The sequence below is a fragment of the Coccinella septempunctata genome, chromosome 1 (genome assembly GCF_907165205.1).
Source record: "Coccinella septempunctata chromosome 1, icCocSept1.1, whole genome shotgun sequence".
NCBI classification, from domain to species: domain Eukaryota; kingdom Metazoa; phylum Arthropoda; class Insecta; order Coleoptera; family Coccinellidae; genus Coccinella; species Coccinella septempunctata.
This window is the reverse complement of record NC_058189.1, coordinates 12,846,377-12,872,455: the sequence shown is the minus strand read 5'-3', so window position 1 is coordinate 12,872,455 and position 26,079 is coordinate 12,846,377. Positions and strand designations below refer to the sequence as shown.

Below are 26,079 nucleotides of genomic sequence, written 5' to 3'. Positions count from 1 at the left end.
TTTGTTTTTTATAGGGGTTCGAACAATCGACAGTGCCATGGAATCAGAGCAGTACTTAGATTTTCGAAACAATAGAAACAAATTCTTGCTAAAATATCTGTATCATTAATGTAACAATGAATGAATGAAGTGTTTGAAAACCCTGAAATTGAAATACTTACCTATAAAATTTTTAAAACATAAAAGTGAATTGTTTGAAATTGATTCCCATATTTTAAGTTCAATGCATGGAATTGCAAAATTTTAAATGGAGGTGATGGACTAATAAAAGCATTTCAACGGGGCAGATTTACTTGAATATATATAGATATATTAATCATAGTTTCAAATAAGATAAATTTAGAATAAATAATTATTAACAAATATAATAATATTTATAACATAGTGGTGCATGATGTTCCACAAAAATTATTGTTTACCTGAGATTTGAAGATTACATTTTTTATTTCGTGTTCTAGTGGAAAGACTAAAAGGAGCACAAATGAAGGGATCTTCAGCTATTGCAGAACTATCACCTGAGTTTACTCCTGGAATGCCTGAAAAAATATTATAACAATGTACCAATGAAATCCACAATTAATCCGAAAAACATGAATTACAAAATTATTTTTAAGGTAAGTTTTGACATTATTCAGGCGTTTTTTCGTGTTTTGTGTATTATATTTGGGGTTTCGTCACAGAACACCTCAACTATTAATGTATTTTGAATACTGCGATTGCGCATAGAGGTAATATAAAACTTTAACACTATCACAGAACACATGGTAGTTGAGGCGACTGAATAATGTCAAAATTCTCCTTGAAAACAATATATCACTTGGATTTGAGAGCACGCGACCTTCAAAGGATTTTAAAATGCTTAAAGCAATCGAAAGGCACAAATATAATTTTAAAAGAAAACGTTTCCATTGTAAGCGTTTAGTCGAATATTAAGAAGCTTGGCAAACGTGTCTGAACTTGTCCATTCAATCAGTCATCTCGGAAAGCCAGCAATTTTTTCATTTGTCAAACCAAAAAAAAAAAATAGGAAAGTTTTTTTCATCAAAGAACAAATCTTCATTCATGTTATTCACGTTTCAAGATTAAATAATTTCTTTAGTGAATATCCACATAAAAAAATTTCTCGAAAAGTCTCGCCATTAGCTACAATTCGAAATGTGCTGTAATTGAAAAAACACGTTCATAAAGTGCTGCCATCTTTCCGACGAAAGTAGAAACTGTTGTGATTTTCGTAAGTTCTACTGATCGTTGAAGTGTTCTGGCTACACCCCACATTCTGGTAGTCTTTCCCCCCTTAAGGCTTTTATACGAGAAAGTCTCGTGGTATAAACACCTCTTAAGTGTTTATATATCAGATGTTCATGTCCATATACATATTCAATACTAACAGGAACAGGATAAGACTAAAGATCTCAAAATGAATTACAAATACATAATCTCACTCACTTGTTTGACTACATTTACGAATCTTATCGAATTCGGCTCCAAAAATATGGTCTTCTGTCATTTCACTGAATGAGGCATCTTCTTCAAATGGGTTCCAATCGGCCACATCCGCAGATAGGGATCTGTTTTCAGTATTTGAAAGTAGATTGCTAACATTGGTGGTCGAAACTGAAGAACCCATTGGCGCTTTACTATTTGTAGAGTATTCTTCCATTTTTGTAGGCGAATCTTCTGTTCTTTTGATTGATGAATCAAATGGTGCTAAGAATTGAGTAGTTTCTGATGCATAAACTCTGAAAAGCGAAGCATTGTGATCTCTGCTTAATTCACGCATTCGTAACAAGAACATTTAATTGTATCAAATAAGATAAATTCGTTCGTTTTTCCTTATTTAATCGAATATTGGGGGTGACGATATTGGTGTCAAAAAAGACTGTTCCCCATATTTCCCTCACTACCGTCAAGATTACAATGTGATATTTTCTTTCAAAGACGTTAGACGATTTTCAAGACGAGATTTGTGAGGAAAAAATATACAGGGTGGGCAAAATTCGTTGTCTACTGAGGGGATATCGAGAACTATTCGAGCTAGAAGAAAATTTCCTAGCTCTTTATCATAGAAACAAAGAATGGTTAAAACCGTAGCCTCCTACGATTCTTCGTTTTTGAGTTATCAGCAAAAAATGAGATTTTGACGATTTCGAAAAGTTCTCATAACTTTTTTGTCGTTGAAGTTAAACATCTGAAACCTGAACCTTCTATAGGCACTTTTTTACGTAGAATCCACTGACGAGCACAAAATATTTTTTCATTTCGAATCATTAGGCGAACTTTCGTTTTTTTTATGGAAATTTTTATTGAATTTGTTATTTTTGAATTGGAAAAAATCTTTAGTCAATATATTCCACGTATAAAACTGCCTATGAATGTTCAAATTTCAGATCTGTAACTTCAAAGACAAAAAAATTAGAGGAACTTTTCGAAATATTCAAAATCTCATTTTTTGCTAAAACTCAAAAACGACTTCATGAAGAAAAATATGGCTCTTTTTTAGGACCTAATTATGTCATACATTTTGATGGGTATTTTATATGTAAATTGTTATCAAAACTACATGACGAGAATAGGGTCAGAATACGACGGTGATTAGGACGATGAACAAAGGCATAAAGTTTATTCTTTCTCATTACCAATAGGTGAATACAAACAGTCAACTAATGTAAAAAAAATTGATTAAATGGATAAATATGGTATTTCTCGTGGGAGCTTATTTCGTCGTACCTTTCTCTATGTTTCAAATGCTTTAAATAATTAAAAATCCAAGTCGGGAAAAACGTTTTAGAGGGAATATGGAACATAATTCATTTCACGATATACTTCTTTCAGGTTTCAAAATGAACATGAAGCCTTCTACAGTGGCTGATATTCAATTGGGAAACCAGTTATAATCAATTCCAGGGAAATTTACAGTTTTCCTGATTACCAAAGAAGTTGTTAGAGTTAATTTGCATCCTGTTTTTTAAGTTGGATTTCATTTTTATGTTTTCGAATTATTCATTTTATTTTCTGTTTAATTCATTTGACGTTCTGTTTTTTCAATAATAAAATTTATCCCAATCCTACAGTTAATGTTTGATTGCATATGACAGAAATAGGGAGATACCTATGTCGAAAATAGGACAGTTAGTTTCTCTTCTTAGTAGGTCTAAAGGTGGTTTAAAATTAAGAAGACTTGGTTATGAAATGAGTAAGTGAATTAAAAATTTACTCTATAATAATCTTTAAAACTTACTTGTTGAACGCTGTTGTGTCACTCATATTTCTACGATGTCCTTTGGCTATGTATGCAGTAGGCGTAGAAGGTGGTGTATGGGGAATGTTGATAGTACTACTAACATCTCCAAGATCAAAATTTCTTTGACTCTGACTAGATACATTTTGAGGAATTGAATTTCCGCTTTGTGACAATTCTCCTAAAAATATCATTTAATTTTTAGGCCTATCTTATAGAAAGCTAGACATTATTCAATTACATACATCCTTTTTACTTCACTGCAAATATTTTTTTTTTTTTATTATAGTACGTATACAAGCAATCAGAATGTACATTCTATGGGCCTGTTTGCTGGTTCAGAGCTGTAGGCTCCTAAGTGGCGTTATGAGGTCTTTTCCAGATAAGTCCTCAGGCATCCTTCAGATCTGCTGGCCAGTTTCTCTTCAGTCGTCTGGTATCTGGGGGTTCGGTCAGTGGTCGGATTAGGGCGTTAGGATGGCTTTCGAGTTTTGCGTGATGTCTGCAACTTCTGTCCTGGATGACTTCTTTCACGTATGGGATCTTTAGATCTGTATGGAGCGTTTCGTTCGTAACGTACCAGGGTGCGTTTGTTAACATTCTTAGAATTTTTGATTGGCTTCTCTGTATTATGGAGACATTGGATTTACTTGAACATCCCCAGAGCTCAATTCCATAGGTCCAAATGGGTTTAATGATGGTTTTGTATATGAGGAGTTTGTTTTCCAGAGATAATTTTGATTTTTTACCAATTAGCCAATAAAGTTCCTTGACTTTTAAGTCAACTTGTTTTCTTTTCTTGGTTATATGTTCTTTCCAGGTGAGTCGTTTGTCAAGATGCATGCCCAGGTATTTTGTAGATGTGGATTCCGGTAGCTGGATATTATTGAATTGTAACCTAGGACATTGTTCCTTGCGAAGAGAGAAATTAACTTGTACTGATTTTGTCTCATTGATTTTTATTCTCCACTTGTTGGACCATTTTTGAATTTCTAGGAGGTGGTTCTGAAGCATTTGAGAAGCTATATTTGGATCTTCATGGCTTGCTAATATAGCGGTATCATCAGCGAATGTACCAGTTGTTGTTTCTCTGTGTATTGGTAGGTCGGCTGTGTATAACAAGTACAGTAGAGGGCCCAGGACACTTCCTTGCGGAACTCCAGATGTTATAGGGAGATCTGTGATGTTGTCGTTTACTCTGACCCTGAATTTCCTTTCAGTAATATAGGATTGTAGTAGATTGAAGTAGGTTGATGGTAGGAGCTTTTTTATTTTGAATAGCAAGCCAGGATGCCAAACTTTATCAAAAGCTTGGCTGACATCCAAAAACACTGATACACAGTATTTCTTTTCTTCAAGTGCTTTATTCACCTCTTGAGTGACTCTGTGGACTTGCTGCACTGTCGAATGCTCTGACCGGAAGCCAAACTGATGAAGTGGAATCCACTTCACACTCTTCTGTATTTGGGTCATTCTTTATTCTTCGAAGGACCAGTTTTTCGAGAATTTTCGAGACAACAGGTTGCAAGCTGATTGGACGGTAAGAGGTAACACAGTTTGGGTCTTTTCCTGGTTTTAGAATCATGATTATTTCCGCAGCTTTAAAGTGTTCTGGCCAGTAGCTTTGCTTGATGATGGCGTTGAATATAATCATGAGTAGGGCAATTCCTCTTTCTGGTAGCTCTTTGATCATTTTTGGACTGATTTTATCCACTCCAGAAGCTTTTTTTACGTTTAGGTGGTTAATTTCAGATTTTCGGTTCGAAACATATTCATAGAAGGATGCTTCTTTTGCCTCATTAATTTTAGCCTTCAGTCGGTTGGTCACTCGGTTCAGGTTGTTCTTGTCAACTGGAGAATGTGTTGAATGCCATATTGCTCTTGCTCTTCTTTTGTGCGCAATAAGTTCTTTGATTTCTGTTGGGATGTGGTAGATTTTATTTGGCTGGGCTATTGTTGGAGTTGCCTCCTCAACAGCTTTAGTGATCACGTCATTGAATGTGCTTAGAGCTTCTTCTATGTCTTCCTGAGTTTTGAGACTTATTCCCCGAGGTAAATCGTCTTCAATTTTTGTTCGATACTTATCCCAATCTGTTTTTCTATTGTGTTGTCTGGTGATGTGTTTTCTGTAGATAATAAAGCTGCTAAATGTCGCTATTATTGGTGAGTGATCTGAAGACAGGTCAAAACTAGATTTTACATCCATGTTTGTTGAAGAAATGCCATTAGTAACAAATAAATCCAGAAGGTCAGGAATTTTCTTTGGGTCGGTTGGCCAATAAGTGGGTGACCCTGTCGATAAGAAGGAATAGCCTTTTTGTTCTGCAAGACTTACTAGTTGCCTTCCTTTTGGAGTTGTCAACCGGGAGCCATATGTGGTATGTTTGCTGTTGAAGTCTCCACCTACTATAAATTTAGAGCCCAACGTAGAAAAGAAGTCATCAAATTGTTCTTTTTTGATGCTGTGTCGTGGCGGACAGTAGACTGCTGCAATTGTGAGATTATAAGATAACGGTTGTACTCTTATTGTTGTGGCTTGTAGAAATTCTTTTTCGTACTTTGGCAATTCTTCATGTTTTATGGTGTTTTTTATCACAATTGCAGTACCTGCATGGGCTGTTTTGTCTGGATGGTTGGTGGTGTAAGTTTTGTACTGTGGTATGTTGAAGTACGATTTTTCAGTAAAATGTGTTTCACTCACCAGTAAGAAATCTATCGAGTTATTATGAAGGAAAATTTCTACTTCATTCTTATGTTGTAGAAGGCCATTGGCATTCCATTCTACAACTTTTATTATGGTATTGAATTTTATTTATGAGCGTTGTCAATATATTCATTATCATACTGTTTTGTTGGATTATTTGCTGGAACATAGCTTTGAATTCCTCAAGAAAATGATTCATGGTGTCGTTGATATTTCCTAGTTGCTCCCTGTTGTAGTTGACCGCATCTGCATAGCTTTTCCTGGGTTGTGTATAATTCTGAGAAGTTCTTGTTTGTTCGTGTTGATTTTGTTGGGTTTTTGGATATTGGTCATATTGTGTTTGCGTTATTGAAGTTGTATTATTATCGGTTGTTAACTTTTTGTTTTGTTGGATATTTAGTCTGTTATTTGTATTTTGTTTAGTTTTCATAAGGTTGTTATAGAATTCACAACCTTTGTAATTTGCAGGGTGGGCTCCACCACATAAACAGCACTTTGCTGGAGAGTCTTGGCTTTTCTTGCATGCAGTTGTGTTATGTGGTCCTCCACATTTCACACAGAGGAATGGTCTGTTACAATATGTCTTGGTGTGGCCATATTGTTGGCACCTTGTGCATTGGGTGATTCCTTTCGATTTCCTCGGTGGTTCTATTTTTATTGCTCTGTTACTTAGGTACTGTATTTTATACACATCTTTATTATTTGGGGCTGGTTCCAAGTCCACAAAAAAGATATTTAGTGGTTCTTTTGTTGACCTGTGTCTACCATTCATTATATTCCTTGTTCTGTGTCCAGAGTTTTCTAATTCCTGCTTGATTTCATATACATCAGTTGTGTGATGTAAGTTTTTTATCACTATCCTGAAAGCTCTCTCATCTTTGGGTTGGTATGTATGATGGATAACATTATTGTCGCGTATAAATTTTATAAATTTTCTGTAAGTTTCTGGTGTTATGCTATTTACTTTGATAGTATTGTCGGGCAAGCATTTCGTGGTATACTGATCATCTTCTGCTACGCTTTTTAGTTTTTTGGCCATTTCAGGGTAGTGAACTACCCCGTAAATGAATATTGGGGGTGGTTTCGGAATTTTCTCTGAAGCGGCATCATTTCTTGTTGTAGTTGTTTCGTCGACACTCTTTAGAACATCGAATCTATTTTGGATTGTAATGTTGTTGTTGTTGTTGTTTTTGTTGTTAATTTTTCTCCTCTTTGTTGGCGCCGACCTTACTGATTGCCATGGATTTTCTTCAGACTTATTTGTCTCAAATCCTAGAAATTCTTCTGAACTTGTTGATGACGTTCTCACTATGTAAGAATTGTTTGTTTTTGTTTGTGTTCGATTGAGGTTAATAAGAATATCTTCTAACGTACTTGAGTTCTGTGATTGGTCACAGAATTGTTCGGTTGACGTATCCATGCTCATATTGAGTAATTTGGCGGCACGCCAATGAATAAAGTAAACAGACGTTATCTGGATTCAAGAAATCCAGACCATCTGTTTCGATTGTTTGTTTTCTTTCACTTTCGAGTCTTTTTTCTCACTGTTGTTTTGAACTTGTAGTGTCTTTTCTCACTATTGTTCACAACGTTTGAAACGTTTTCTCACTTGTACTTAACTTCAATCGTTACTGGATCGAAATTATTATTTTTCACTTCTCAAATTACACGATTTGCGATTAATTTTCCCGGACCGTCGTGAATTACGACCGACCTGCGCTCAGTCCACCGGAATTACTGCAAATATGAACCACCATTTTTGGAGTTTCCAAATTTTGATTCAATGAGACCATAAGGAGTTGTGAACATTTCAATTTGTGATCGAAGAAAAAACTGTTACCGGTAGATTCGAGTGCATTGGGACAATTAACCCCCTTGCAGATTTCTTTGTTTCTTACCATTAATGAGTGAAGGGACAAACTCATAAGATTGTGTAGCGTCTTTTCGGTTAGTTTAACAATTAATTCCTGTTGAGTTTGCCGCTACCAGAGCGTTTGAATTGACAGAAAAAATTAACGAATTCAGGAGAGTGAAAGCGCGTTTTTTATGGCTCTTATACTTTCTAGTGTGCTGTACATGTGTTTCACTTTATGCATGTGTAATTTTTTTCTGGATACGTGGGATATTAGATATGTCATGAAACAAGGTTGTTCACAAATCAAATGGCGGATCTCATTCATTTGTTTTGTTGTTTCATAGGTGGGACACAAAGAAATCATCAAATAATGAAAGAAATCAAAGTTCCCTTGTTTTGTTTTTACATTTGAGTGGCAATATATTTACTTTCCCTGTAATAGGGGTTTATCATTTAATTTCCTTACCGAATTTCAACTATGTATATAATCACAAATTCTAATTTTTCAAAACTATACACCGTCCCAAGTCACTAATTTCATTTGAGAGTTGAGAAATCAATGGATTTTAACTTGTGTCCCAAGCCTCCCAAGTCGGTGGGTGACTTGGGACAAGTATATTTTATTTTTTTAATTTATATCCGAATTCTGAATATCCTTATCAATATTCTGAGTAATTAAACATATTTTAACCTCTTTCTCACATGAAAATAGGTCACCGTTTTTGAAATATGACAAGTTGAATTTCAAAATCGTCCCAAGTCACCCGAATCTACGGTACCATCATGATATAATGTTTGTTCGTAGAGTGGTTCAGAACCTTTGTTACCAACCAATTAATAGGCTTGTTCATAGAGTGGTTTGCAACGGTTGTGAACTGTACAGAGCAAGCGCAATTCCATTTTAGGGTGACGAAAATCCATTTGCGCTTGCTCTGTACAATTCACAACCTTTGTGAACCACTCTACGAGCAAGCCTATTATAATTTACCACTTCATATAATTTATCTTTCTTTATATTAATTTATCAAAAGTTTGGCACTTGATCTATTCTAGACGGTCATAGCTTCGAATTGGCTGCAATTCGAAATAATTTTGGTTGGATTTAAAACCACGAAATCGAAAATACAGGATTTATAGCGTAGAAACACCTTTTTCTTGAATGGGATGTGGCTATTTTCGTAATGAAACATTTCCACATTACATCCCATAAAAGTTGCAGATTAATATAGATTCGCCAATTCGCCAATCTTGTTGGGTTGTAATCACAATAATTCAATGAAAATTCTGAGCATTTACTACACTCACCGGTAAAAAAATTCTGCCAAAGTATTCATCTACAATTTGGCGTATAAACAATTGAAATCGATGAAAAATTATGAAAGTTCTTGGACAACTTCAGCAAAATATTAGGTGGCCGAGTTTTTTTGCCAGTGAGTGTATATAAACACTGAAAATTGATAGGGATGATTTGTTACACGTTTCAAAACACTATCTCCCGCTTTATTCTATCTATAGAAATCTTACTCAAAAGCAAAGAACTATCAACAATCCATATTCACAATGTCACAAATCAACGATTCTCTACATATACAATAACAACACTATACAGTTTTATAACAAAGATGCCCCATCATCCGAAATCGAGCCTATATTCAGTGAAATATTTCGTTTTAAATCGACAACAATCCTTGATATTTTCATAAACTTTTTAGGGTTTTCACTCCCAATCTCTGAAACAAAATCAATTAAAAATGAAATCGACGATTTGCTCCTGCGTAAATTCTTGCACTAATTTGTCAGGAGCAAATTAACTAGAAAAAATTGTTGCCTGACAATGAACTCAAAATAAATAACGTTGAAATTATAATTCTTTGTAACGTTTTGGAGTCTATATCAGACTCCTTCATCAGACGACAAAATCTACTTTTGAAAATCTTCTGAATTGTCGCTTTTTGTCTGACATCAATTGTCAGGAGTCTGATATAGACTCCGAAACGTAACAAAGAATTATAATTTCAACGTTATTTATTTTGAGTTCATTGTCAGGCAACAATTTTTTCTAGTTAATTTGCTCCTGACAAATTAGTGCAAGAATTTACGCAGGAGCAAATCGTTGATTTCATTTTTAATTGATTTTGTTTCAGAGATTGGGAGTGAAAACCCTAAAAAGTTTATGAAGAGATGCAAAATCCTCCCAAAATAAATTTCAATCGATATCTAAATCCTTGATATTGTTCCTATAAGAAAGCACAACAATGAAAATAAAGAAACTCACCTTCTGAAACCTTTGTTGGTGGTGTCGAAGGATGTGTATCATCCTTGAAGGGATCGGAGTAACCAGACTCAAATAACTGGTCAAGATTATCCTGGCCAACTTCAGTACAATTCACCACACTAAATGAGGCTGGGGGTTGATTAGGGAATTCTGGAACAAAGCTTGGATTTTCGGAAGCGGTTTGGGAGATCAACTTAGGAGTTAAAGAGGTTGTACTTACTGAAAGGGATGGTGAAACAGTTGGGGCTACAGGGCTCTGGGATTTTTTGGATGCTGTTGGACTAGGACTAATGTTAAGAGGAAGGTTTTTCAAGTTCAGTGGCGTTGTAGCTGTGCCTTTTGGTCTTTGTCTTGGAATGACACTTGTGCTTTCAACTAAAGGCGCTGGATTCGTTTTGTTACTGACTGCTGATGAAGATGATTTTATTATTGTCTTTTTTGCTTCTGACTCAGTCTGAGGAACCTGTAGGTCATCTAATACTGGAGTAGTGGAATTCTGAAACAGGTTTGTACATCACAAAAAAAAAATTATCAGCGTCAACATAAAAACTAATAGTTCAGAGCTGACGAAGAATTTAGTGACTGTATTCTAGGCAAGCTGAACTAATAAAAAAATATTATTGCATCGTGAGTTTGGCGGAGGGCTTGACCCCTCCAAATTTACTGAATTGTTCTTTTAATTAACTCATTTACAATAATTATTGTAAAGTACTACTAATATTTTATTTACACAATTTCACCACTGTCCACAGTTATTATTGGTTCCTGGTAATATTATTGGCGGCCTATTTTCCTTCCCCTTTAGGTATCGAAAGACTGGGCGTCTGTTCCGATATTCCTGAACAGTACTGTAAGTATTTCAGAGACGATGCCTATTGGCCCAGTCGTTCGAGTTCTATTGTTATTCGATTGCGGGCCAGTAAAACCAGCAATATCGGAACAGGCCCTGGACCAATCGAAACTAAATAACTAAGGTGAGATCTGCAGTTCCGATTGGTCCATCCTTGTTCGCTACATTGCCTATATTCCGGATATACAGGGTGTTTCATGAATCGTTGGCCATAGTCGGTGAATGCAGGTGATCCAGGCCTTTCGGAAAACTTGCTTGTTTTGTAACCTGAGGCTATTAGTTTCGGGGTTACGGAGTGATTCATGAATATTGACCTAAATTTGAGATAGCCATAACTCTGTAGTGCAAGGTCCGATTTCGATCAAATTTTATGGGTTTGTTCACTTCAGAAAGCTCTTCCAAACGGTTCTTGAAATATCAACACTTTTTTACGAACACTCAGTATGTGCTGAGGGTTTAAAATGAAGAAGAATTGAACAGAATTTGAAATAATTCAGAATCTCGGCGAAGGACAATAAATATTATCATCGAAGGAATAAAAACAGGACCGCATTTCCAAAAAAAAAATGACATAAAATATGAATTCGTCCGGTTCCTATTCCCTTGTGACAAGTGTGCTATGCAAAGTGAAAACTAAATTCCTTAGAATAAATTATGCAGTTTTTCATGGCGATAACGAAATTTCTGTAAGGGATGTAAAAAATGTAGATTTTGGGGCTTGAATGAAAAATCATGATATTCTGAGTACTGCCCTGAAAATATTGATATTTCATGGGGCGTTTGAAAGAGCATTCTGAATTGAACAAACCCATAAAATTTGATCGGAATCGGACCTTGCAATCCAGAGTTATGGCTATTGCAAATTTCGGCCAATATTCATGAATCACCCCGTATCTCCGAAACTAATAGCCTTAGGATTCAAAACAAGCAAGTTTTCTGAACGGCCTGGATGATCTGCATTCACCATTAGGCTATAGCCAATGACTCATGAAACACCCTGTATACATATATCACCCCAGCCCCAGATTGGCCCGGCGTGTAGCTTCCCCTGCTGTTCCACTAATACGGACCGATACGGAACCGTCCCGAGTCAGAACGAAAACGAAGTCATTATTACTACTAAGATAGGTACTCGAGGTCTTCTGTTAAATAACGCCTAAACCAAAAAACAACATGTTTCTACTCGAATGAGATACGTCATGACTCACTTACACATACAACAGACATGCCTAGCCTGAGCGCAATCTGATATCTTACCAGTGACAAACTTCAACCATTTTTGTTCACGGCTGTTGTAATTAATTATGATAACTACTTTGCCAAAATTGTAAAATTTTATTTATTTTGTTATTTTTCTTGTAAAATTTGAAATTTGTGTTATAGTGTTGGTAACTACCCTTCATTTACGTTCAAAATAGCAATACCGTCCACTTCTGATAATAACGCCCAGTCGAATTACCGTCGGGCGCTATTGACCAATACACGGGCGTTATAACCCATCACGTGGGCATTTTTATTACTAACTGTAAATTATAGATTTCTCACGAGAGCATAGCTGTTGTCATCAATGGGCATTACTCCACTATCTCAGAGCACCATTGCCCTTAATAGTTTAATAACGCCCAATGTAGGTTTATATTAAAATCTAATTTTTATGCAAACACATGAGTGGTGTTTGTTTTCGATAAGAAATTTTATGTTTGGAATATAAAACTTTTGTCGAAAGTTATTATAACTAAAGTTTCAGGTCAATTTTCATTTACATTCTTTATAATTTTAACAACGAAATTTATATGTGACTGGTATGTTTTACTAGATATATAAACTCAATGATGTATTGTTGGTGTCTAGCATTCTATATAGCAAACGGGCGGTAATCAACATAGTAGTTCTAATGACTTTAAAACATGATATCAGCACTGAATCATAAAGGCTTGCACATCTTATCTATTATCTTTTGGTTTAGAAGACTATTTTGAATCTCTGATTCGAGTTCCCCTTCCATTCGAAAAACAATTATAGAAGAAAAAACATTTTTTTGTTAGATGAGCGTTAATTGCCTGGAGTACTTTACTATATTTTTAAGCCGGGCAAGATTGTGCGAAAATTACTAAAAATTTTTGTTAATTCCAACTAGTAGGTACCACTGTTATTTTCGAACTTATTTTCAATTTTCTATAAGTAAAAAAACAGATAAGTTTTTACGTTCTCTCATTTAGCAAGTAGCTCCTACCGTTTTAGCGATATTAGCGAACATCTATAATTTGTGATCCTTGACCTCGGTGAAAAACATCACACGAGCGGGATCGATGAGAATACTTTCGAAATAGTATTTGCAATAACGTACAGAAGATCTGAACTATTATAATATCAAACTTGTTGGGAACTGGAATATTAGATCTCACTACTTTCAGGAGGCACCTTAAATCTACACTGCTCGAAAAAATTAACCGCACATTCTGAAAATCTCAATTTTAATGAAAGCTCTACATTGACTTTATAACTTATTTTTTATGTTCTCTCGGGAAGGTTTTGAACGAAACAAGACACATTAAATGGAAGAAAAATTCAGGATTTCACCGAATCTTATGTGAAAGAAGAGAAATGAACAATTTTCAAAATACTGAAATGCTGATAAGTGATTTAATACTTGGTATTTCCACCCCTTGCGTTAATTACAGCTCGGCAACGACGGTTCATACTCAAAATGAGTGATCTTAAAATGTTCTGATCTAATCCTTCCCAGATTTCTCCGAGTTGGATTCCTAAGTCATTAAGAGTAGCTGGATGATTTTCTGAACTTCTCAGCCTTCTATTGAGGTTGTCCCAAAGCTGCTCAATCGGATTGAGATCTGGAATTCTTGCTGGCCATTCCATTCGAGAGACTTCAACCTCTTCAAGGTACTCCTGAACGATGCGCGCACGATGGGGTCTGGCATTATCGTCCATAAAAATGAAATTTTCACCAATGTATGGGGCAAATGGCTCTTCAAGAATGTTCCTTATATACTTATCAGCATTCATAGCTCCATTATCAACGACCACTAGGTCTGTGCGAGCAGTCAAAGATATTCCACCCCATACCATAATCGATCCTCCCCCGAAACCAGTAGTATTCAGGAAATTGCACTGAGCATATCTTCCATGTGGACGTCTGTATACAAGGGAACGTCGATCACAATGGTAGAGACAGAATCTGTGAAGAGAATTCTTTCCCAATCGGCCTCTTCCCAATGGATATGCTCTCTCGCAAAATCCAAACGCGCCCTTCGATGGGCTGGGGTAAGAGCTGGGCCTCTTGCCGCGACACGAGGCCTTAAATCATATTCTCTGAGGCGATATCTTATTGTCTGAGTGCTAATTTGCACCTCATGAGTTTGCTCAAGTTGAATTTGAAGGAGGCGAGCGGTTGCAAAGCGTTGTCTCAACGAAGAAACTCTCAAGTAACGTTCTTGAATGGCAGTTGTTACCCGTGGTCTACCCTGTCCTGGTCTTCGAACATTCATACCTGTCTCCCTGAATCGCTGCAACATTCTGGATACACTTGTATGGGAAACTCCAAACCTTTGTGCAATTCCCTTCTTCTCGCAAATCTACCGCTTGGGCACATTCCTCTTGGGTCAAATTGCGTGTTTCGCGTTACATAGCGATCGAGTGTAGAAAATCAAACGAAAGAAAAACTATTGATCACTAGAATTGATCAAGAACAACTGATTTTAGAATGGAGCCAATACATTCAAAATCTGATAATATCATCTTTTTTTATTCCTGCTGGGAAAAAACATCTGTATTGAAGAAAACCGTTGAATGTGGATAACATATGCATGCATAATTCTGATAAAAATAATTATCATTTAGAACACCTTCAGTTGTAGAATAAATTTGAGATTTCCATAATGTGCGTTAATTTTTTTGCGCAGTGTATATTGAAAATTAATGATCAATAAATTCGAAGGAAAAGACAATGGAAATCAATTGATATTTCCGAAAACACTTCAGATATTTCTGTTGTATATTTTCTATACCTTCTACAATATCTGTATGGAAAATACAAATGATAGAAGGTGAACAGATTGTTTTATTCGAGAAATATTTATTTTTCATTATTATCAATACATTATGGTTGTTATTGCTTACTCACCATCAAATTCTTCACTGGATTATCTTTATTGTACAATCTAAAAGCTATCGAACTAACTTGATAAATATCAGGTCTTTTATCTGGGTCTGGTTCTAACATGTAACCTGTAACAGTTTTTTTTATTTGAATATCACAAACTTATGAGAAAAGATATGAAAGTTTTAAATTAAAATCATTACAACCACTCAACTTCAATGATTTTATACATTTAAATCTCGGTAGAATGTGTACGAGTTTTATTCACGAATTTTCTTAATTCGCAGCAGAAATGTTTCAAATTCATGTTGTAAATGACTTCGTTTCTCATGCTCAAATTGTCAACAATACCCATCAAATTGAGAGATATACATCGTGAGTCAAACATGTGCACCGAGCTTTCTGGGGGTGATAGTATATTGAAGAAGTATAGTTTGATCAATAAACATATGGCCCCAAAATGCATATTAAGGGAGATATATCCTTCCAAAGTAGATAAAATTAAAAAATAAACGGTGAATGCCACCAAATTGAAAATCAGTACATAAATTTTCGTAAAATGAGTTCTCACTTATAACTTGAAAACAAAAGAAGATGGGATGAGGTTTTGGCCATCTTCCATCTTACGAAAATCGAGGTCGGAAACGTGCCATCCATTTTTCCCTAGCTCTCACGGTTACAGAGCTGCCATTCAATCCCATCAAATTTTGCCCAACCTGACCATAGGTATATCAACCCAACCCAATATTAGGTAAAAATAATTCAAAAGACTCTCTTTTCGGTGGTACTTCCAGTTTTACCGGAACTTCAGCCAAACTCCGTCTTTTAAATAGGTCACAAAATTTGGCTCGATTTCCGGAGTAACTGATAGTACCACTGAGACGAGAATATTCAGTTGGATAGATAAATTCCGGCTATTCATGATAATCAACAAATTTTCAGGAAAAAATACCTCATTCCATTTACTAGATACTTCCAGTGGACACTTTGCATGAAACACCTTGTATTATAATTTTCCATTTCATGCAAATGTAGCATTGAATATTATGAAACGTTAATCTAGATGTAATGAGAAGAACATGAGTATGACAAACCATAACATGAATATGACATACCTTAGTTATAATTGCGAAAAAAATTGATTCAGTATCAAGTATTAACCCCCAATTGAATACTCAAAGGTATTACCCAATAATTATAGGAAATGGTAGCCTCAGATCGGAATGAGGACAATTTTAAATGAAAGTTGTAAGTATTGAATAGAATGGTATTCAATATTGATGTGTGTACCACTAGCGATGAAAATGCATTTTCCTCAATTTACTTCAGATAGGTTTCACAGTATTGAAGAAAATCTATTAACGGATTTATTCATGATATTCTGGTAGCCATCTTACAATCAAAATAATGAATTTTGCAAAAAAAAAACAGGTGTACTCCAAATTTCATTCTTTACTCTCTAAAGAATTTTAGCGAGATTTGAACATAATTTTCACCAAAATATAGAATTCTAGAAAATATACTGTACCATCACAAATTCCTTCCAACCAATTCTTCACAAATTTTAAAAAACTCACTGTTGAAATTGTTTCAATTAATTATAATCTTTTTTAAGCAGAAAAGGGCATTTTTAAAAGAACTGCATCCTTCTAAAAGGTGTGGTTTAGGGTTTAGAGTTTTCAAATCGTATTTTGAAAGTTATTTCCAGAGTGATTGTTTTGTTATTTATACTGTTGGATTTGAGATTTATTATAAGATATATTACTAATAGATTTTCCTCAATTAATTTAAATGTAACGATATAAGGGAATTAGTAAAAAGTTACAAAAAAACACAAACCTATCAACTGATGTAAACCTACAGAATACTTGGAGTTATCAGGAATGTAAAAGTTTCCATTTTGAATAGCTAAAAGGCTTTCTCCAAATGGAAGGGTGAAAAAGCAGAGTCTATATAATAAGCAGCCAAGCGCCTGAAATATAGGTATGGAAATTAGTTTCATGGGGTTATTAGAACACGAAATGTCTATAATTCTGCACTCACCCATATATCTGCCTTCGTGGTAATTGGTTTACCACAATACATATCAACCATTTCAGGAGATCTATAACTGAGTGTAGTATACCTCTTTATTTCCTCTTCAACAGCAGTAACGCCATTTTCTGCAGGATTCAGAATTCTTGCTGTTGCTGAACCGAAATCACAGATGATGTAATTGCCGTTATCATTTTTCAAAATATTCTCTACCTTAAAGTTGAACCAAACATTTCATTTCTCAAGTTATTAACGAAAACAAAAAACAGTTTTACATTATAACTACAAAGTGGAAAACAATCAATGTTATTCACCTCTTGGCTATTTTTACATAAAAGTTTTTTCAAGTCCGTTTTATTTCTTTGAAATATTATGAAATTAGATTTCACTAAACTTACTATATGAATTGCAATGAAGAACTAAAAAATCGTGAAATTTTTCCCAGTTCATGTTTTGAGAAAGTTTATTTCCCAACTCTCACTTTCTTTTGTTCACTCTACTAGAGTTAACCTAGGATAGTTTCGAACCAGCGATCTAGGGAGCATGATGTGTAAAGGAGCAACATTGAAAATCCTAACACAGAATTGAAATATTCTAAATATGGAAACTAAGGTAGAACAAACAATAAAAAGGATTCCACTGTGTTCAGAAATATGTTAAATTTCTCGATTTGCAACCTTTAGAATCAATTGAATACCAAGATATAATAATGAACTGCACTCTACTTTAATTTTTTTTTATTCATAGTTTCTAAGAAAAGTTAGGGCAGCTGAATTTTTATATACATAGTATAAAAAGTAGCACACAAAATTTATATCTTTGGTATTTACTATTTTGTAAATCAAACGAGTCAACCTTTATTTTAAATTAACCAGCTTTTCATTGGGTTTATTATTATTATTATTCATGTTAGCTTTAAAAAAAAACTTACTTTTAAATCGCGATGAATAATTGGGGTTTTACAGTGATGCAGTCTAGAGACAGCTTCACAAATATCACAAAAAATATTCAATATTTCTGACTCGGCCATATTAGCCTTGCCATGGCTTTTCATAAGATTTAAGACATTATCTTGACAATAAGGCATTAGCAGCAAAACTTCATATACGCCTCCCCCTTTGGGAGTTATACAGGAATCCACATAACCTATTATATTCTTATGACCATTCAAGCTGCTCTGAAAAAAAATTCAATATAAAATTAATATTACCCTTAGGTATCAACTATTAACAATTGAAGTTAAATATTCAATCATATTACACATCACAGTTGGACGATATCTAATGAATATTTGAACGCCGTTTTCGATTAATTTGACGTTCAAACATTAAAAAGTATCTATAAAATTTGAAAAATTGGGTAATTTAGCTGAATACAACTCTGTTTAAAAGATTCACACATGTGTAGTGTCACAGATTTTGCTAGTTATTCAAGGGATAATTTTATTTTTCAAGGGATGGCATAGCTCATTATGAAAACTTGAAATGGCTATATCTTTTTATCAGGGCCAAATCGAGGAAAATGGTATATGAAAAAAGTGTTTCTTTTGACCTTAAGAATCTACTGTAAAATATTTGTACAAGTCAAAGACTCATCCAGTGTACATATGAAAGGATGTTATTCTTTAGATTTTATTTGTGAAAATCTTTCCCTGTAGATTCTCACAACTATTTGATATGCCAAATGATGTGTACACTATAGGGTAACATATTTTCCAGATTTGAGCTACAGTTCTTAGACAGGACACTCCAGTAATCAGATTTTCAAAATCACTATTGATGAAATCTGAATGTATGAAGAGGGAAAATAAAATTTCCAAAGTTTTTTATGTAGTTGATTTCTATATCATACATGAGCATATTTACAGATTACATATTGTTGGGCACGTTGGGACCCACCAGACCTACCACCACAACCAAACAGAGCATATTTCAATGTAATTTTATGCAGTACATATCAAGTTTGACACAGAAAGAGCATATGCTTAAAAAAAACATTGTCTATAAAACTCAAATACGTTTATTTATAAAGGTAGCAGACAAAAAAGATAAACCAAGGCCAAGATTCTCAAATGTCTGGATTAATGCTGGCTTGGACACTACAAAATTGACTAATGAGATCTTTGACTGCTTTCATTGGACAATTTAGTGTCGCAGAGAGAGAGAGATTTGGGCTCTTGGTCTGTGAGCAAAGGATATCCAGGCAAATAGGAAAACCTATTAGGCATTATGTCTTTGAGACTTACATTTGGGATATACACTTCCGACACTTAATGGCCTGATTTACTCATAGAGCTCAAGAAATATATTTGTAATGGAAAACAAACAGTAACTAAGCAAAAAAAAAGTTCATGATCGTGAATGATATTAGGTTTGTACTTTTTGGGCACATATATCAATCTACACTACAAAATATATGAAGTGTGTTTTTCTTAGACATACATATAACACCCTATATATCAAAATATATTTGGTTGCTTTCAGTAAATAGGCGATATTTGTATAGCAAACCCATAAGCAAGACTTGCAAAGAAAATTAAATGTAAAATATATGAAACCAGGCACAGTTTTAATCCCACATACAGGTACTACCTAGGATTACTTACAGTGATTTGTATTTCTCTTTTAGCCACATTGAGGTCAGATTCGTTGTTGACATACATTCTTTTGAGGGCATATCGACATCCACTACTACCCCTCACAAGATATACAATAGCAAAACCACCTACGAATTGATACATTATAAATCAATCAGAAAATATCCGCCTCCTTAAATTATGGACTTACCTTCTGCTAAAACATCTTCAACCACTACATTTTGACGACCGACTGCAAAAACTTTTCCAATGAAATTATTAGTTTCCTTAGAAGTATTGTCAATTTTGGTTTCAATTTTTGAAAATAATTTTTTCATATCGTTATCTTAATAAAGTTCTGCGAGGGTGTAATATAATATATCAAAATGAACGCCCTCCCATTGAACTTCAATTCAACATAAAGCACTTCATAAGTAACAATTTCAATGAAATAATTATTAAAATTTTCTCATATTCTCAGACCATTTGCTCATCGGAAAATAATTGCACCTGCAATGCCAAATATTGACGAAGTGCTACACGGCAAAAGGAGATTATGGATATTTATTTATTGACAAACGTCATTTGACGACAAGTGAAATCACAGACGTGCGGAGTTGGATTGAAGAGGGATGAGTGAAAAATATCGACAAAATATTAGGGACTTATCTTTACATCGATATTTTTTTCAATTCTTAAGTGCCAGGCAGCATTGCCTCTAGAACTAGACTAGAGCTTTCTAACCAGTGTACACAATCGACAAAAGTACGAAAAAAATAATTATATGCGTTGAGTTGAGGAGCGGGTAATGGTAATTGGTAATCATCTTAATATATCTGAATTAGGATTGTGTTGGGCATAGCCTACTAGAAGCCTAATTCTAGTAGGCTATGTGTTGGGTACCCTTGATACACAAGTTTCAGTTAATACTCAGTAATGATTGAAAAGGGTAGAAAAAATTATAAACTATAAATAGATAAGCACTATATACGCCAAGAAAAACCAAACACATCACAATGATGTAAACCCTCTTGAAAATGTAATCTGTAAGTGTATCTGCTTCATAACACACATAACTATAAAAATTTATTGTTCTGAAAAACCTTAATCTTTTTATTTCCTTTCATGAAACAACAATGAAGGAACCGGACGAATTAATGTTTTATGTCATTTATTCGAAATGCGGTCCTGTTTTTATTCCTTTGGTGATATTATTCTTTGTATTCGGTCGAGATTTTAAATTTTTTTAAATTCTGTTCAACTCTTTTTCATTTTAAACCCTTAGTTTTGACTGAGTGTGGGTGAAAAAGTGACTGACACTTCTGACTTCACGGGAGCATTGTCGGCAGAGGATAGAAGAAGCCTGTGCAGAAGTCATACAAAATCCCGATATGATGAAAAGGGCAATAAATAATCTGATTTCAAGCGCTAGGAAATGCGTCGAGATGGAAGAACTCCATTTTGGACATCTCTTATGATAGTACATTTTCATTGTTGAAGAATAAATTTCAATACTTATGTGTGTTATGCGAAGGAAATACACTTACGGATTACATTTTCCAAGATGGTTTTCATCATCTAAATTCAATATGTAATTTCAAATGAATTCACAGCTCGACTTTGCCTACTTTTAAACACTTTTTTACGAACACTCAGTATGTGTTGAGGGTTCAAAATGAAGAAGAATTGAACAGAATATAAAATAATTCATAATCTCGTCAAAGGACAATAAATATTATCACCGAAGGAATAAAAACAGGAAGGCAATTCGAAAAAATGACATATGACAATATGAATCCGTCCGGTTCCTATTCCCTCTTGTGACAAGTGTGCCATACAAAGTGGAAATTGAATTTCTTATATAGAATAAATTATGTAGTTTTTCATAGCAATAACGAAATTTCCGTAAGGGATGTAAAAAATATAGATTTTGGGGGTTGAATGAGAATCATGATATTCTGAGTACTGCCCTGAAAATCTTGATATTTCATGGGGGGTTTGAAAGAGCATTCTGCAGTGAACAAACCCATAAAATTTGAGAGAAATCGGACCTTGCAGTTCAGAGCTATCGCAAATTTCGGCCAATATTCATGTATCACCTCGTATCTCCGAAACTAATAGCCTTAGGATACTAAACAAGCAAGTTTTCTGAAAGACCTGGATGCGACCTGCATTCACCATTAGGCTATGGCCAACGACTCATGAAACACCCTGTATATATTTCATTGGTGGTTTCTGACGTCAGATGGTTTCGGTCTCATTTGATCTCGTCAGAGCACCACAGCTTTTTCTCCGATGGAGTACGTTTGAAATTGATTGAATTGAATCGGACATCGTTTCATACTGGGTGGCGCTCTGTGTGACTGTATAGTACTCATTAGCAAATATTATAGAGTTAGGTTAGGTTAAGTTAGGTAACTCTATAATATTTGCTCATTAGTGCGCTGTGTTACTGGATAGTACTCAGTAGCGCTTGCCAGTATTGAATAAGGGTCCATCAATTCCATCGGAGAAAAAGCTGTGTTGCTTACCCCATCGAATGGTTAGGTTAGATAAAAAAATTTTATTTTGATTGAGATTCGAAGAATAATTTTGCGCCTAGTCTCCCTGTAGATAATATTCATTTCGGGGGGCCGGGAAGCCCCCCCCCTATATACGCCCCTGATAGATTCATTAGCAATGTAAGGAAGTAAATAAACTGAGTAATTAACATTCATATATTCATTTCATATCATCCAGATTATATAACAAAATTAGGCCGGTTCACTACTCGAAACATTAATTGTATGAAAATATATTACAATCACTAATCAACACAATTATTATAATACATGAAACAATTTAGCTAGAATACATCACTTCCAATACCATTGTCTTATTATAATAGATCATTTATACTCAATATCAATAGAAAAATATTAATTTTTTCATCACAGTGTATTTACTTATGAAGTAATATTTCCAATCCAGCAACAGAAATATTACAGTTTTTTCATAATTAATTTTTTTCAGTATTCAGGCACAATTTGCTGAACTATTAAAGCTACATCATGGTTCAATAGCATAAATTAGAAATATATTCGAGAATTGAGATACTTAACTAATGTTTAAAAGTTGTTTGGAGAAACAACCATAATCAAACAATATTATATATTTTTTCATAGTTCACTTTCTTAACTTTTTATAGACCAGAACTATATTTCCAGTGATATTATATATGATGATCTGGAGTCAAACATTCCCAATGAAACTCTGATTCAAATTAGAATAATCACAGAAATTGTATGGAGATGAAATAATGAATTGCATTAGTTAACCAAGTTGGAAATTTGAAATGAAATTTTCAAAAATAGAAATGAACATAACAAATGATTTATCTGTTGAATTTATTATATTATAAAACACATTTGGCATGACAAAATATAAGTTAAATAGTAATTCTAATAATTAATATGACTGTCCTTGATACAATGCATAAATTTGATGATAAATTAATATCCCAATATGAAAGAAGTCATTTTCAGTAGAAGAGTTACAATAAAGTCAATACTTAAAACATTGAAGGAAGCTAAATAAAAAGAATTATTGCAGTTTTATCGATATGAAATACATATGTGAAAAAATAAGAGTATTTTGGAGGGATTTTCTTCATTTTGTATCTTCTCCTGATCCTTTCCTTGGCAAGCTGCTTCATGAAGTATAGTTCTGTAGTTTATTGTCAGCACTATAATTCACAATTTTTCACTTTGATAATTTCACTGTTCAGGACTTTTGTTTAACTTCCAACAATTGAGGATAATTCTCTACAATATTGAGGAGTATTCCATCAATATAGTTTTTGAGTTGAGAATTCACGTCTTGTTGCTCTTTCAGTGCACGTTGAATCTGCGAAAATAAGTAATTCTAATTAGTTGGGAGAATGCAAAAACGAAGACCTTTGAAAATAATATCCGTTCATAGCATTACCAATGTATGAGGACAGCAGCATTACTATAAAAAAGTGCTAAATAACACCAATTAATAAACTTTTTGTTCAATTTAATTTACTTAGGTACTTAATTTCAGATATAGACTACAGGTTACTACATATTAGTAAACGGCACTATGAATAAATTGGCTCTGGTTTAAAATATTCAAATTAAAAAGCCATCACCAAAATTGATAAATCAACACATGCAAAAAAAAAAGATTATTATTGCCCGGTAGCCCGGTTTCACAAAGTTTGATAGGGACATTCAATATATCGATAATTCAGTTATGAGCATTCAGAATATAATTCATTAAATCATGATCTACATAGCTACATTTATCTACATTTAATGATTCTCAATTGCTTCTAGCTCTTCAGGAGTTCAAAAGTTTTAGTGATTTCGTTCTAAAAATTGAATGACCTTGAAATCGGTGATCAGACAATCGAAGTTTTGCTTTTCACATTGTTTGTACAATTTATGTTCCAAGAAGTTTTGTGAAACCCGCTATATGAGTAAATTAAGCATTTGTTATACCTCAATTCCCTTACAGTTCATTTATTTGAAATAAAAAAATTGTGGTGTGCGTGCATACCTTATAAAAATCATCATTATCTGCAATAGTGCTGATCTAGAACAAAAGCGCATTTTTAGCAATTCAATATATGCAAAATGCGAAAAGTGAAGCGATTTTATTATTTTATTGTGAAGCGTATAATTGTTTTATGAGCATTAAAGATCTTCTATTAAATGACCATTTGGAATTGTTCAGGGAAGACCTAGAGGTACATATAATCAATCTTCAAAGCGATTTTAGCGGAAACAGCGATCTATTTTCTATATCATGCATCTAAAGTCCATTCACTTTTATGAAAGCAGTCGGTTGGACCTGGAAAAATCTACTTCTTTTTTCTTAGTAACTAGAACGCAGTTAGGTGTTGGCACACATGAAATGTCGTTGATGTCAAACCAACGTTGCCACAACCAGGAAAATAAAGAAAGGAGATGCAGTTCAGTCCAGAGCCGATGACCAAAGATTATAGACTCTATAACTCTATAATCTATGCCGATGACATAGAAGGTGCCAAGGTCAAGCTCACTGATAGAACTCGGTGGGTTAGCAGTGGCGTAACATAAACAATGGGTAATGTTATCAAGAAGATGATCTAAAATGACTTCAACTTTTGTGCCAAAACGTTGTTGATTAATGAGTCACTGGAAATGGCGCAGAAGATAAAAAATGGAGCGGATAAAAATTAAATTATTTAAATTTATTGCACGGCACTGCCTAATTTTAAGTTACGCCAATGCGCAACAGTGTGACATAACGTGTGGCGATATCGGAGGGACCCCACTGACCCAAGTATTTCCGATCTCTTAGGCCTGCCGCAGACATGCAACTTTTCAGTTGCGCAACTGTTTGATTGCAAGCGGTTCGAGGGCGCACACATACGCAATCGCTGCAACTTTTCAGTTGCATGTCTGCGCGGCCCCATATAAATGCATTGTACTCACTTCTGCAACTAAACAGTTGCAAAACTAAAAATTGCATGTCTGCGGCAGGCCTTATTGCACTTCCTTTCTACAGGACTCATACAGATATTTCAACAGTAGATTATTGAGGTAAAAAAAAACAGTTTTTTCCTATACCATTTTTTTCTACCATTTTTTCCGATTCTGCCCTGATGAAAAGATATAGCCATTTTAAGTTTACATAATGAGCTGTGCCACTCTTGGAAAAACAAAATTACTTAAAAAAAAACTAGCTAAATTTGTGACACTACACATCTGTGGATCTTTTAAAAACAGTAGCATTCGGTCGAAGTACCCAATTTTTCAACTTTTACAGATACTATTCAATTTTTGAACATCAAATTACTCGACAACGGCGCATCATACAAAAAAATATGAAGAATACTTTTATTTTACAAAACGTTCAAATATCCATTTGATAGCGTCCAACTTGGTTTCAAGAGTTGGGTTCTTTGAATTTTTGGTATTTTTATGGTACGTAATGATCATAATGAGAAAACTTAGGCGACATATCTTGTGTTCGAAAAAGATTCATCAAATAAATGGAAAACTATACTCCGAAATTCATCTCGTTCGATAAAACCATTTGAGAGATAGAACTAAAAATAACATTTTTTAATATTTTGCAACAGCCTGTATCGTTCAAACCGAGCAGATTCGGAAAAATGGTAAAGGAAGGGTTTCTTTTGACCTGAAGAATCTACTGTTGAAATATTTGTACGAGTCAAAGACTCACCCTGTATACCTTCTTGGCCTCAGCCATTTGCCAACTCCTATTTGTTTGCGGTGCAAAAATGTCGTAAGTGCTCATTAAAAAGCAAAGGAAAAGTAGCAGGAAGTGTTACTTCGAATATTATATACAGGTACTCAGAACGTTTTGTCATACGAGGACTTTTGCTTGCTTTATACTCGAAACACTCTTTTTATTGA

At 34.3% G+C, this 26,079-nt stretch overlaps 2 protein-coding genes across 5 annotated transcripts in view; both read right to left on the bottom strand.

Moving 5' to 3' along the window:
* Nucleotides 1-273: 273 nt before the first annotated feature.
* On the bottom strand, nt 274-20,248 carry LOC123316679 (AP2-associated protein kinase 1). The gene is made up of 10 exons (XM_044902873.1): nt 19,860-20,248; nt 19,679-19,797; nt 18,005-18,250; nt 17,083-17,286; nt 16,879-17,011; nt 15,064-15,167; nt 10,073-10,568; nt 3,239-3,419; nt 1,447-1,739; nt 274-536 (listed from the first exon to the last, which is right to left on the bottom strand). The coding sequence occupies exons 1-10, from the start codon at nt 19,984-19,986 to the stop codon at nt 409-411; spliced, it is 2,031 nt and encodes a 676-aa protein (XP_044758808.1). The 5' UTR covers nt 19,987-20,248; the 3' UTR covers nt 274-408.
* A 2,103-nt stretch (nt 20,249-22,351) lies between these two features.
* LOC123315398 (rab11 family-interacting protein 4) overlaps nt 22,352-26,079 on the bottom strand; it is a 38,437-nt gene continuing 34,709 nt past the window's right edge. For 3 of the 4 annotated variants that reach the window (XM_044901081.1, XM_044901072.1, XM_044901098.1), the window contains exons 9-10: nt 24,212-24,247; nt 22,352-23,533 (exon numbers count right to left, since the gene is read on the bottom strand). In XM_044901081.1, the coding sequence (XP_044757016.1) occupies nt 23,411-23,533; nt 24,212-24,247 (159 nt within the window). In that variant the 3' untranslated portion in view covers nt 22,352-23,410. The remainder of the gene's footprint in view (nt 23,534-24,211; nt 24,248-26,079) is intronic. The other variant, XM_044901090.1, reaches the window with a different exon arrangement.

Bases quoted from the DNA above. Each gene is read 5' to 3' on its own strand.
- LOC123316679 (XM_044902873.1), bottom strand. From the start codon at position 19,986: ATGAAAAAATTATTTTCAAAAATTGAAACCAAAATTGACAATACTTCT. The intron at 19,798-19,859 runs GTAAGTCCATAA...ATCAATTCGTAG, and splicing joins TGAAGATGTTTTAGCAGAAG to GTGGTTTTGCTATTGTATAT. The intron at 15,168-16,878 runs GTTTGTGTTTTT...AAACTGTTACAG, and splicing joins AGGTTTACATCAGTTGATAG to GTTACATGTTAGAACCAGAC.